Source organism: Podarcis gaigeae, assembly GCF_964106915.1.
Source record: "Podarcis gaigeae genome assembly, chromosome: 16".
NCBI lineage: Eukaryota > Metazoa > Chordata > Lepidosauria > Squamata > Lacertidae > Podarcis > Podarcis gaigeae.
In genome coordinates this window covers 977,374-991,875 of record NC_139693.1, presented here as the reverse complement: position 1 = coordinate 991,875, position 14,502 = coordinate 977,374, and the positions used below count along the sequence as shown (strand labels likewise).

The 14,502-nt window shown below is 41.4% G+C and overlaps 1 protein-coding gene across 1 annotated transcript in view; it reads right to left on the bottom strand.

The window, feature by feature from the left end:
* Positions 1-355: 355 nt before the first annotated feature.
* Positions 356-14,502, bottom strand: part of LOC310833221 (T-lymphocyte surface antigen Ly-9-like) — a 48,177-nt gene continuing 34,030 nt past the window's right edge. The window contains exons 5-7 of the mRNA XM_083715750.1: positions 4,869-5,210; positions 4,460-4,762; positions 356-1,293 (exon numbers count right to left, since the gene is read on the bottom strand). Of these exons, the coding sequence (XP_083571876.1) occupies positions 1,178-1,293; positions 4,460-4,762; positions 4,869-5,210 (761 nt within the window). The 3' untranslated portion in view covers positions 356-1,177. The remainder of the gene's footprint in view (positions 1,294-4,459; positions 4,763-4,868; positions 5,211-14,502) is intronic.

Sequence of the window (14,502 nt, the reverse complement as noted above, 5' to 3'; positions counted from 1 at the left end):
GCTATGGACTTGATGGGCCATTGTCCCAATCCATCATGTTCTCATGTGTGTCACATTTGCTGCTATATAAGAGAACCTTTTGGTCATCCTTTCCACTGTGGTAAACATCTCTCTGCCTTTTGTCGCATCAGACCCGAGGTGTGAAACATGTAAGCCAGAAACCAACTGGGCGGGGGGGATTATCTAGTGAACATTGATCTGACAGCATCTTCTCCACTTCCGCTGTTGTCTGCTAACACGCATGGTGATCGCTCAGAATGTTACTGCTAGGGAACCTCTGTTATTCATTATTTTTGAAGGGGTGGTAAATATTGTCTCCTTGCTTTCAAGAATGAAGAATCGGAGGAGTCTCAAACCTTTGCCATGGTTTATTTATCTGTTGCATTTATGTTTCACCTTTTCCTCCAAGTTCCCTCCAGGTGTGGTTGGACTCCAACTGCCGCCACCACCACTATCTCCCACCTACTGGACCAACCAGTTGGCTAAAACCACTAAACATCACCATCTCATACAGTAACAAACTTGAGAAAGTTTTCAATCCAATGTGGTATTCCTGTTCAGTAGGCATGCTTTTAAAAGGCAATCTGGAGGTTCCCAACAGGGGAAGCTTTGTTGTTCCTTGCCATGTGGGGAGAAAAGGGTCTCTCTTTAATGTAGGCAAGCAGTGGCTACTTTGCAAACCAAAGAGGGTGTCTTTTCCAACCAACCACACCAGGGTCACCAAACATTTTTGGGTGTTGGGTGGATTTGAAATTTTGTAGTTGCCAGTTACAAAATGGCTACTGTGGGGTGCGGGGTATAGCACAAAATGGCTGCTGTGGGATATGGGATGTGGCACAAAATGGTTGTCACAGCTAATAAGGAGCATCAGCCACCTCCTCCAATGGAAATAAAAGCATGTATTTCAGCCGCCACCACAATGCGCTCAGAGGAAAGATCTTGGAGCCTCTCCTCTGTCTGGAATGGAAGGGGGTAGCCAGGGGGGTCCGATCTCAAACGTGGCAGAGTTGTGGTAAGAGAGTCTGAGCCACGGCAAGCAGGAAGAGCAAACAGTCCCTCATATCCTGTGGCTTTTCAAAAAGGAGATATTTATCAAAACCTACTACAGAGGCCACCATAGTAATTACTGGTGGGCACCCATGGGCTCCAGGTTAGCAGTTTGTGGTTCTAAGCCGACTCAACACTGGTCTCCAACATTCATTTCCAGAACGTTTAACAAGATGATGGTGGCAACCTGGAGGCCCAGCCCCACGGCCATGGCGGTCCTCTCCCAGGAGAAGCAGCTACATCCATCTGCAGGGGAGGAGGAGGGGGAGGAGATGGATGGAAGAGGTCTTTCAAAATGGAGAACGGTGGACTTTCAGACCCTTGCCCCTCACCACAATTGTTATCCATAGTCTCTCACCCAACTGCTGCTTAATTCTGTTAACTTATATTTACTTGTCACAATCTGACATACTGATGAGACGGCGGGGAAAAAATGAGCTCTCACTGAAACAATGCTGTTTGCCCAAGCATTCAAAACAGTGCCCATTGCTAATCTTACTCAGAGTAGATCCATTGAAGTTAACATCCATAACTGATTTGGACTTACTCTTTTCAGTGAACCTACTCTGTCTAGAACTTAGAGGCAGCCCTGGCTATTTTTACTATTATTATTGTTTTATCAATCATCTTGTAAACCATTGTTTCAATGAAACTTCCACCTAAGATAACTAATAACAGAACAAATACAAGATATCAGGCAAGCGCATTCAACTGTACTCTTTCCAGGGCCTGGGGAAAACATTTTTCTTTAGATACGTTTGCCCAGAAAGTTGATGCAAGTTTTAGTCTGTTGTTATCTCAACTTTTCAAAAGTCTTAAATTATTGTTATTTTTTTTCTTATTGATAATTTGTTTTATCCTTTCTGTAAACCACTTTGAGAGTTTTTTTTTCTTACAATCAAGCATTGTATACCTTTGTATAAAATAAATTAATGTGTTTTATTTTTCTTATTGCTTTCTATTTTTTATTCATTGCTTTCTAAACCACTGTCTCAAGGAGACTTACACATCAGATGATTAAAAAGCGTTAAAAACACATAATCAGCAAATGTGTTAAAAACAAGACTAAAGCCCTAACACATATTGTATTTTTCTGTGTATAAGACTATATTTCGCCCCCCAAAAAATAAGTTTAAAATTGGGGGTCCTCTTATACACAGAATGTTGCAATTATTTATTTCTTCATTTTTGGGCTCAAAAAATAGGGGTCATCTTATACATGGGGGCATCTTATACACGGAAAAATACGGTAAATGCTAGTAGCAAAGATTCATTTATTCAGCTGGGAAAGCCTTCAGCTGCCAAAATAATGACCTTTATAGAGCTTGCTCCCTCTTCATGAAACCTCACATTTCTCCTCTTTCACTTCTCCCTTTAGAGTTCATCTTTTAGTTTTCACTTTTCAGCACAGCAATAAATCCCTCTCCCAGGCACACCATTTTTAAAAAATAAAAAGGCTTATTAATATCACTTAACAATTCAAACCAATTTTGAGAGGCTCCCTCTTTTCGTCTTGGCTCCTAAAAGCTTGTCCCCAGTCCCTCCACACACACACCATTTTCATGTTAATTCCCTCCCCTTCCTTTCCTAAGAAAGCGTTTGGTGACCATTTGGGGTGTGGGGAGAGTCAAAGAATTAGAAATGGGAAGCTGGAATAATGATAGGACTCAGTACCCCGGCTGGATGTCTGACCTGGAGCAAGAAGTTATCCTTACGTACACAGACCCAGCTAGTGGGAGAGTCAGCTTAACATCAAAAAGGGAGGCTTAGTTTAGCATAGATTTCATTTATTTATTTATTTATTTATTTTAAGGGTAAAAGAATTCAGTTATTTTAAATGGAAAGAGGCAATCGATAACCTTGAATGTAACTTTTGGCTTTCAGCTCAGCTTAAAACCAGGTTTAAAAATCTGTCTCTTACGTTCTTGTAAAAATGTGGTTATAGACCAGGACAGTGAAGCATGGTCTTCAAAACCAGAAATATAGATATTTTAGGACGCACCCTATTTTTTTAATATAATCTTTTTTATTCAGTTTTAAACTACACATTTAAATTCAAACATTAGATGTAATCATCAACATTTAGGATTCCCTGAATCGTTAGATTTCCCTCCACCCTTCCATGGTTTCCATTTTCAATCTTTTACAACCGCATCATACATTTTCTCTATTTTTCTCAAAATAATCCATTTTTACCTTAGTTTTTAGTACACTGCAAGCGTTACTCAAATCCTGCCCAAGTATTTAGTTGTTTACAGTGTTCTGTTAATTTGTAAATTTAGGATGCACCCTATTCTCCTGACTGCAATCAGGTTTAGCTGTTTTTAATAGTGCGCTTTTATCTGTCCTCAGACTTCATGGACAAAGATGGATAAGAAATCTAAGCAACGTTAATGCTGCTGCTGCTACTAAAACAAAAATGCAGTCCCATGGCCCTTAGAAGAAGCCCTATAAGGCACAGGGAATGAATTACATTGTACGATATACTGAATGTTTTCCAGTAAGATGCAGTTCCACAGCTAAAAGTCTAGGTCTTGAGGCTACCCACTAAACTGGTTTGCTAAAGTGTCTTGGGGTGCCGGGCTATGGAGAAATATCTGGGATACCTTAATTTTGGTGGGTGTCTGACCCACTCGGATAAAAAACTAACAGAGGATTATATTTAACCCATCAATTTAACATAATATACTCCTAACTTTAAGGTATTCATATTTAGCTGTATTCAGCAAAGTTCTACTCAGAGTACACCCAGTGAAATGATGGAGCCTAAGATGGAGCAAGCTTATTTCCTGCTTCTCCAGAGGGGAAGACCGGAATCAGACTCAAATTACAAGAAAGGCAATTCTGATTAAATATTACAAAGAACTTTTTGGTGGTAAGAGCCATTCAACAGTGGAACAGGCTCCCTCCTTCATTGGAGGTTTTGAAACAGAGGTTGGAAGACCATCTGCCAGGGGTTTGTTAGCTGTGATTCTTGCAGTGCAGGAGGCCAGACTAGATAGCTCTTGGTGCCCCTTCCAACTCTGCAATTCTATGATTCTGTGATGAACAAGAGGTACAATAAGAAAATAGGGAGTCCTTGGGGGTCCCTTCCAACTTTATTATTCTGTTAGTCATGTCCATTGACTTCAGTGGGTTTACTCTGAGTAGGACCATTCTTGAACGACACCCAGAATCATTATTGTTTTTCATAGAATCATGGAATTGTAGAATCGGGATGTACCTCAAGGGTCAACTAATCCAAATAAATACTATTGATTAGCTGTTTGCTCCATAAAGTGTCTCTAAGCAATTTACAGAAAATATATTAAAGCATAACATAAAGTTTGAAAAGTTTTTTTTTAATTACAACAACAATCCAGAGAATAGACCCTGTAAAACAGTGACAGGGTCATGCTAGAATTTGACTGACCTTGAGCTTCACCCTGACAGATGTTGAACACATCCAACGAGATGTTCTTCTGATCAACTGGATTGCTGACCAGGCAGGTGAAAGTGGAATCTGAGGTGTTTGGCCGCCATGACAGGTGAAGATCCTTGTCGTCGTTGGTGAGGCGATACCAGTCTAAAGCTTCTGAGGTTCTGAGTAGGTTTGTGTTTCCCCAGGAAAAATGCAAATCTGACTTTCCAGACGTCCGACAATGCAGCGTCACATTACATCGCTTGGCAGTGCTGGAAATGACCTGGTGATTTATTTGTGGCGACGGCACCGGCTCTGTTGGATAAAAACGATAGATGTTTGCGCTCTGTGGCACACCCAAAGTTTGATGGCCAACTCCTCACTTGGTTGTGAGATAGGCAAAGAAGATAGAGTCGCTTACCATGGACTATGAGGTTGAAGAAGGACTCCACAATCGCTGAGGAAGCAAACCTCACGCGGGCATCCATCACTCCAGAGTCCGCCATCGTCAGGTCTTTCATCTTCAGCGTGGTCTCATCAACCATTTCTACCCGTGGTCCAAAACTGTTGCTTGGGTGTGGTCTCCTCAGCTTCCCCTCGGCGAATTCGGCAACCAGGAGCGGCTGACCCCCTGTGGGGGTGAATTTCCATTCAACCTCATCCACTCTTTTCCGGGGGGGTACATTTAGGCAAAACAAGACTGACCCACCAAGAATCCCGTGCAGCTGGTTGGGGGGATCTTGCGCAGGAAATTGAGCAGCACCTGAAGTCAATAAGAAATGGAAGCCAACTACTCCAGAAGCATTTTTCCTTGGCATTGTAGGAGACGATATAAAAAGAAAGGACTGTAAATTATTTCTATATGCAGTGACGGCAGCAAGAATATTATTGGCACAAAATTGGAAGCAAGAAGAATTACCGACAAAAGAAGAATGGAGGATGAAACTGATGGACTATGTAGAATTAGATAAATTAACAGGAAGGATTCGAAATCTGTGGGACCAGAGATTCACAGAAGACTGGCATAAATTTACAGACTATTTGGAAAGTAATTGTGATGATCAGATTACGCTTGTAGGTTTGCGAGAAGTTTTGTAAGGTGGACTATTTGAAATATTGCACACACACAAAGGTAACGAGGGGGACTGTTAGTTAAGATAATTAAAGGCAATAGGAATTTAAGAAATGCAGAATAAGTGATAAGAACGGAAGACCATCAGAGGGGCTGATGGAAGTCCAAAAAGATTGTATAAGAAATGAAGTTTTGTTGTATGAATGATAATTTATATGTAAAAATTAATAAAAATTATTATTAAAAAAGGAAGCAAACTACTCCTACAATAGTAATAATAATTATTAGTAACAGCAATTACTAGTAATAATTACTATTAATAGCAATAATTACTAGTAGTAGTAATAAGTAATAGCGATAATGGATGCCAGCAGTAATTAATAATAGTAATAATAACTAGAAAACATATGTCCCCACTGTAATAACAATGATAATTTTATTATTTATAATAATTATTTATTATTTATATGCCGCCCTTCTGGCTGGATAGCCCCAGCCATTCTGGGCGGCTCCCAACAAAATATTTAAAGCACAATAAAACATCAAACATTAAAAGCTATAGATACTATAGACTGGTTTTTGTGTTGTTTTTAAGGAAACAGCTTTAAATATTGATGTGCTGTTTTTACTATCTGTGTTTTAATAAACCCTTTTGTATGTTGTTTTAATTCTATTAGAGCTTAATTTCTTTTTAACGATTCTCTTTTCTATTCCTTTAGCTTTTTCCATCTTATCTGTGTCCTTTCCATTTGCGTAAGCCCTGCAGTTTTGCTTCCCTACAATGGAAAGCGAAAATCCTTCTCTTAAAGTCTTAAAATCTGAAGGTGTCAAAACCTTCTTGGAACTTACGGCTGTTGGCTTTCCTTGGAACAACAGAATGGTTCCTATTTCACAAAGTTGCTGCTGCTGCTGCTGCTGCTGTGGTTTTTTTTGGGGGGGGGAGATCTTGAATTTCAGGAGAATGGCTGCCAGCTGGGCAAGCTGAGCTACCATAATTTCCTTGGTCTCCGTGGTGTACATGATTCCCCTCCTCCCCATTTTAACTTCACAACCTTCTGAGGTAGGCTAGGCTGAAAGATGGTGACTGGTCCCAACCAGGGAGCTTCATGGCCAAGTGGGGGTCCGAACCCTGGTCTCTCTCAGGTTCTAGTCCAACCTTCTAACCACCCCAGCTCTTTCCATTGGGATCCATCACTCCACTAAGGACTTGTGCTGGAGATGTGGAGCACCCTTGACTGTTTTGGGTCCCGAGAACATCAGAAGGGTCTTTCAGCAGCAGCTGGATATGGCCAAAGAGGGTCCAACTAGCCCAGTCAACCAGATGACCCAAAGGAAACCAGCACCCAAGCAGGACCTGAGTGCAAGAAACAGGATTCTCCCCCCCCCCACTTGGGACACTTGGGATCCAGAAACCAGCCTCTGTCAGGTGAGGTAGGTCTTGCTAGGCTGGCCATGAGATTCCTGTCTCCCTTTTCTCCACCGCTCACCTGGGAATTGGAGAATGGCGAGTAGAAGCATGAGCTGGGTGCTGTGGGTTTCCATCCTTGCCTCTGTTCTCTGTCACCTTCCTCCCCCAGTGCTGAAACAGGTTCTTGTGTGTGGTCTTCCCTCTCTGCACCAGTCTTCAGCCCCTCCTGCCTTGCCTTCAGGCCTCCTAACCAACCACAAGTTTCCTCTTCAGCCCCCATGCTTGACACTTTAAGTCTCACTTCCCTGCCAGAAGCAGCAGTTGAGTGAGGCGCTTTCACCCCAGCCCTCAGAAGTGATGGCCCTGGGTTTCTTGGTAGCAGATCAAAGAAGATAAGAGCTGACAAGTTGGCTGCATGACCCAGCAGAAGGGATGACAGCAGGTGAACCGAAACTCATCTGTCCTCCAACATTCATACTTCTGAGAATTTCTGCATGGCCAGTGTGTGTGTGTGTGTGTTTATTAGGGGAAATGGTGCAGGAAAATGCATATATCCAGGGGATCAATATACTAAAGCAAATGCTCTTTCTGGAAATTTGCTTGCAAAAAAGGGGGGAATTGGGCAAAATGGAACCAAGCTTTTGTGGGATAAATGCACACTGAAATGAGCCAGCATGCTGTCGTGGTTAGAGCAGCCTTTCTCAACCTGTGGGTCTCCAGATGTTGTTGAACTACAACTCCCATCACCCCTAGCTAGCAAGGCCAGAGCTCAGGGATGATGGGAGTTGTAGTCCAACAATATCTGGGGACCCACAGGTTGAGAACCGCTGGGTTAGAGTGTTGGACTGGGACCTGGGAGGTCAGGGTTTGAATCCCCACTCGGCCATGATGGTCACTGTGTGACCTTGGGCCAGTCACTACCCCTCAGTCTGACCTACCTCACAGGGTTGTTGTAGAGATTAAAGGAGCTGGGAGAGAACCATGTACACCACCCTGAGCTCCTTAGAGAGAAAGGTGCAGTGAGGCAGCAAACGGACGATTGGAACCATACGAAACTGAGAGAGCTCCAAACTCTGGCAGATTGTTCCATCAGAAGGAACCTGTGGGTTGATCACTTTATTGGAAATGTTTTTTGCTGCTGCTCTAAGGTTTTGGATATTTTCATGGAAGTAATTTTCTGGCCAGTTGTGTATTTTAATTAAATATATATCTGTCTCTTGTGTTTACCAGAAAATGTAATAACCCTCCTCCTGTTTGCGGGAACAGGTCTTGACGAAGACAATGAAAATCTCTTTTGAGATAAGTTAGTTATTCCGGAACTAGAGAGATGTGTATATGGTCTTCCAAAAATTAAGGCCAGGTACTCTTCGCTTCAAACTCATCTTACAAAACAACAATGTACTGGAAGGAGCCAACAACAGTTCTCAGGACTACGGGGTTACATTATTCACCCACTAAGGAAGCCTCTCTCCATAAAGTTAGAAGAACCAAAGATTTCAGCACAGCTTCAGGTTTTGGCTGCTCTCATAGACAAAAAAACCATGGAGTCAAGTGCTAAGAATAAATCCTTTTTTGCAACCCACAGCTGATCTGTATTGTGCTTGTTAGTCCCAGGAATACTGTACTCTTAGGATAGGACAACTTGAGTTTTTCTCGTATCCCATAAAAGCTCTTTATCTCAAAGAGGCCACAGGCAATTAGAGGATACAGAGGGGTGGTAATTCTTGTCAATCAGTTTCTGTAGTAATTAAATTATTGTGTTGGGCACTATTTTGAATATTCGTAAGAAAGTTTGTGAAAGAAATCCATTTCTAAGACTGTATTCCCAATTATTGTTTTCGGGAGGGGATTAAAAAATAAAAAATGAAAGAACCACCAAAGATTTGTTTGTTGCACTTATATCTCACATTTGTCTTCAAGGAGCCCAAGGTGGTGTATGAGGGTCTGCCCTCCATTTTATCTTCACATCCCTGTGAGGTGGCCCAAGGTCACCCAGTAAGTTTCAGGACTGAGTGGGGATTTGAAGCTGGGTCTCCCAGTAGGTCTGGAAGATTAATTAATATCTTTATTGTCAATGTATCGATACATTGTCCAGAACAAGTCTGAGAGCCAGAGCATTGTGACAATTACCTGATTTTTGACCAAGGCAGTATACTGCAGGTGGGGCTTACTAGCTGGCCGGCCAGCACCTTGACCGCCTTCTCTGGCTGAGCAGGTGGGCTGCCTTATTCCTTGCTCTGGCAACGACAGGAGCAGCAGCAGCTTCACCACGGTGCCTTGCGATGGTGGGGCCAGGGCTCCTTCCTTTTCCCTCTGCATTCCAGGCAGTGGCGGTGGCAGGAGCAGTGGTGGTTTCAACCCAGTGCCTTGCAGTTTTCAATGTGGGCCAGGACTCCTCATTTGTGTGAACAGTGCCAAGCCTGTCCGACTTCGCAATCTCCTCTCTCTGTGTGCTCCCCGGGTGTGGGGCCGATAGTAGGGCTGGGCGATGTATCTTGGCTGCTTCTTCCCATCCTATTTCCTCCTCCCTCCTTTCAGACATTGTGATGCATCACTATATTGTGATGTTTACCTGGGGATACAGCACGATGTTGAAAACCTGATATCACCCAGCCCTGTCTCCCATGTCCTAGTCCAACTCTCTAACCGCTACACCATACTGGCTCTCTATAGGTATATGTTTAAGTATTCTTAAACCTCAGATTTTCAATGGTTAGTTAGCTCACAGCTGCAATGGGACCCCCTCTTTGCTCCTCAAGCATCTCATGGACCAACCTAACGCTTTGCTGGACCAAGGAATGGGTGAGAGACTGTTACCTGGCTGGCACAGGAATCTGAAGTAGGAAGCTTAACTCTCAGAAGACACAGATCTTAACGCCCTGACTTTGTGCTCCTCTTGCTCCAAGACTGGGTATATAGCTTCCCTTCCCTTGTGGTTACTATGGCACATTGCTGCAATCACTTTCTCTAAGACTTCTGGGTACTTAGGGATCCTTAACTGTTTGGCAGTGCCAAATAATGCTCCAACTACCGCACAATTGGACTCATTTCATACGCTAGCAAGGTTATGCTTAAAATTCTACAAGGCAGGCTTAAGCAGTATGTGGACCAAGAACTCCCAGAAGTGCAAGCTAGATTTCAAAGGGGCAGAGGGACCAGAGACCAAATTGCAAACATGCACTGGATTATGGAGAAAGCTAGAGAGTTCCAGAAAGACATCTACTTCTGCTTCATTGACTATGCAAAAGCCTTTGACTGTGTCGACCACGGCAAACTATGGCAAGTTCTTAAAGAAATGGGAGTGCCTGATCACCTCAACTGTCTCCTGAGAAATCTCTTTTTTTTTTTTTTTGCATTTTAAAATTTTATTGATATCCTTATATATACATTATTTCCAAATTTCAACCTTTCGCATACATTTAGGACTTCCTTCGACGTCGTTGAACCTTCATTCGTGTTTAAATCTTAGATACACATTTCAAATTACACATTGCCATTCATACCCCTTTGATACATTATTTCTATTAAGCAATACTTATTAGTTCTTTACAGAGCCTCTTTGAATCCCACAAGCGTTGTTTTTACCATACATTTGTTCTCCAGATATCCTATGAATTTCCCCCAGTCTTCAATAAAGTTTTGATCTTTTAGGAACCTTATTTTCCCTGTTAACTTATCCAACTCAGCATATTCTATCAGTTTTCCTCTCCAATCTGCCACCGTTGGGGTTTCTTCTTGTTTCCACCTCTGGGCTACTACTATTCTGGCTGCCGTCACCGCATACTGAAAGAATTTGTGGTCCTTTCTCCTAATGTCTTTTCCCATAATACATAGTAGGAATGCTTCTGGTTTTTTAACAAAGGTATAACCTAAGATCTTTTTCAGTTCATTATATATTTCCTCCCAGAAACTTTTAACCTTCTTACACTCCCACCATAGATGGTAAAATGTCCCTTCCTTTTGTTTGCATTTCCAGCATTTGTTGTCTATCTTATACATCTTGGCCAGTTTAACGGGCGTCATATACCACCTGTACTGCATCTTCATGATATTTTCCTTCAGTAACGAACAGGCCGTAAATTTTATATTCTCCCTCCAGAGTTTTTCCCAATCTTCCATTTGAATGTTATACCCGAAGTCCCTAGCCCATTGTACCATCACTGACTTCACCTCCTCATCCTTTGTGTGCCACTCTAATAAGATTTTATACATTTTGGAGAGGTTTTTATATTCACTATTTATTATCTCTTTTTGAAATATAGATTCTTTCTCCTCGTATCCCCTTTCCTTCACCTCTGTTTTAAACATCTCGTTTATCTGAAAATAGTGAAGCCAGCCCTGTGTGAGCGCTTTTACCTGGTCGTATGGTTTGATTTTCCATTTACCCCCTTCGTTAATGACCATCTCCCCGTACTTCCCCCACTCTTCTTCCATATTAACTTTCTTAACACTTGTTAACTCCTGCGGGGATAGCCAGTGTGGTATTCTCGGCTCCAGTATGTTTTTATATCTGTCCCAGACCTCTATTAGTGGGCCCTTAAAAATATGACAGCTGAAACCCTTATGCACCCTCTTTTTGTCCGTCCATAAATACGCATGCCACCCAAATTTGTTATTGTACCCTTCCAGATCTAATAACCCTCTGTTCTCCAACTTAACCCATTCTTTTAACCAGCACAAACAGGATGCTTCGTAGTACAATCTCATGTCAGGAAGGGCAAAGCCCCCTCTTTCTGTTGTGTCGGTTAGCAACTTAAATTTAATTCTGGGCTTCTTCCCTTCCCAAACGTATCTAGAGATCGCTCTTTGCCATTCTCTAAAGTTTTTGGATCCTTTTAGTATGGGTAATGTTTGGAACAGAAATAACAGTTTGGGTAGCAGCATCATTTTCACCATGGATATTCTTCCCCAGAATGATAATTTCATTCTGGCCCAGACCTCCAGATCTTTTTTAATTTTATTCCAAACCGGGATGTAATTGTTTTGATATAAGTCAATATTTTTGTTGGTAATCCAGATTCCCAAATACTTTATCTTTTTAACAACCTCAATTTCAGTTTGTTGTTGCACTATTGCCACCGTATCCTGATCCATGTTTTTGACAATCATTTTTGTCTTACTCTTATTCAATTTAAAACCTGCGAGCTTCCCAAATTCTTCCATCTCATTCAGGATCGCCCTTATACTTTCTATAGGTTCTTCCACCGTAAGAACAACATCATCCGCGTAGGCTTTGACTTTATACTCATTTGAACCTAATGTTACCCCTTTGATTTTCTTATTTTGTCGTATTGCGTTCAGTAGTACCTCCAACACCACTATGAAGAGCAGCAGCGAGAGCGGGCAGCCCTGCCTTGTTCCCTTACATATATTTATCTCCTCAGTGATGACATTGTTGACTATCAGCCTCGCCTTCTGCTCTGTGTAAATCGCCTTGATGCCGTTTAAAAACTCTTGTCCCACATCCATTACTTCCAGATTTTTTAACATGAAGTCCCAAGTTACATTATCGAAGGCTTTCTCCGCGTCTATGAAAATTAGGCTAGCTGGTTTGTCGTGTCTATCTGATAAATATTCAATAAGATTAATTATACATCTTGTGTTGTTTCTTATTAGCCTACCCGGGAGAAAGCCCGTCTGGTCTTCATGTATCGTCCTTATTAATATCTTTTTTAGTCTTTTGGCTAAAATGCCAGCAAAAATCTTATAGTCCGTATTCAATAAGGAGATGGGTCTATAATTCTTAACTTGGGTTAGGTCCGAATCTTGTTTTGGGATGATGGTAATAAAGGCCTCTTTCCATGATCTGGGCATATCTCTTTCTTTTAAGATGTTGTTCATTACTTCCATAAGCGGAATCATCAATGTGTCTTTCATTTCTTTATAGTAGCTCGGTGTAAACCCATCTGGACCCGGGGCCTTCCCTCTTTTCAGTTCTCTAATCATTTCTTCCACCTCTATTCTACAGATTGGGGCGTTTAGTTGTTCTTTCTGCTCAGATGACATCTTCTTCACCATCTTTTCTTTTAAATATCTGTCTATTTTTTTCTTATTATTCCTTTCCTTATGTCGGTATAGTTGCTCATAGAAGTCTAAAAAACCTTTTCTAATTTCTTTCGGGTCAGTTGTTTCTTCATCATTTATTAGTATTTTATTGATTGTATTTTGTTCTTTCCTCTTTTTAACTTGCCACGCGAGCCATTTAACTGACTTATTGGCAAATTCAAAGTTTTTTTGTCTTAACCTTTTTATGTTCCACTCGACCTCCTTATTTATCATCATTGCAAATTGCGTTTGAAGGGACTTTATTTCCAGCATTATATTTACATTATTCGGTTCTGTGATCAATTTCTGCTCATTATCCATAATCTGTCTCAGAATTTCTTTTGACCTCTTTTCCTTATTCTTTTTTTTCAGAACATTTTGCTGGATAAAAAGACCCCTCGTTACCGCTTTACTCGCGTCCCATACCACACTTGATTTCACCCCTTTATCTGAATTGTCTAGGAAGTATTCCCCTAGTTTTTTCCGGATTCTATCGACAAATTTTTGATCATCCCATAGATTATCATTTAATCTCCATCTGAACGTTCGTTCTTCTGTCCCCTTCATTTCCATTTCAATTGGGTTGTGATCTGATAGTACTTTGGCCTGGATTTCAATTTTTTTTATTCTTGGTGTCAATTCGTTCGATATCCATATTTGGTCTATTCTTGAAAATGATTGGTTCGGTTCTGAGTGATATGTGAGCTGTTTCTCTAGAGGGTGTTTTAATCTCCAGATATCGATAAGGTTACAGTTTTCAATCAGTGTGAAAAATGTCTTAGGTAGCTTCCCTTCTCTATTCTTAGAGTTTCTTAGTCTGTCCATCTCAATTGAGGTCACATCATTCAAATCTCCCATTATTATAATTTTTTGGTCCATGTATTCAAATAATTTTTCTTCCAGTGAGCTAAAGAATTCTGTTTTATTCCCATTAGATTTCTCCTGAGAAATCTCTATGTGGGACAAGAAGCTACAGTTAGAACTGGATATGGAACAACTGATTGGTTCAAAATTGGGAAAAGTGTACGACAAGGCTGTATATTGTCTCCCTGCTTATTTAACTTATATGCAGAATTCATCATGCGAAAGGCTGGGCTGGATGAATCCCTAGCCGGAATTAAGATGTCCGGAAGAAATATCAACAACCTCAGATATGCAGATGACACAACCTTGATGGCAGACAGTGAGGAGGAATTAAAGAACCTTTTAATGAGGGTGAAAGAGGAGAGCGCAAAATATGGTCTGAAGCTCAACATCAAAAAAACAAAGAACATGGCCACTGGGCCCATCACCTCCTGGCAAATAGAAGGGGAAGAAATGGAGGCAGTGAGAGATTTTACTATCTTGGGCTCCATGATCACTGCAGATGGTGACAGCAGTCATGAAATTAAAAGACGCCTGCTTCTTGGGAGAAAAGTAATGACAAACCTAGACAGCATCTTAAAAAGCAGAGACATCACCTTGCCAACAGAGGTCCGTCTAGTTCAAGCTATGGTTTTCCCAGTAGCGATGCATGGAAGTGAGAGCTGG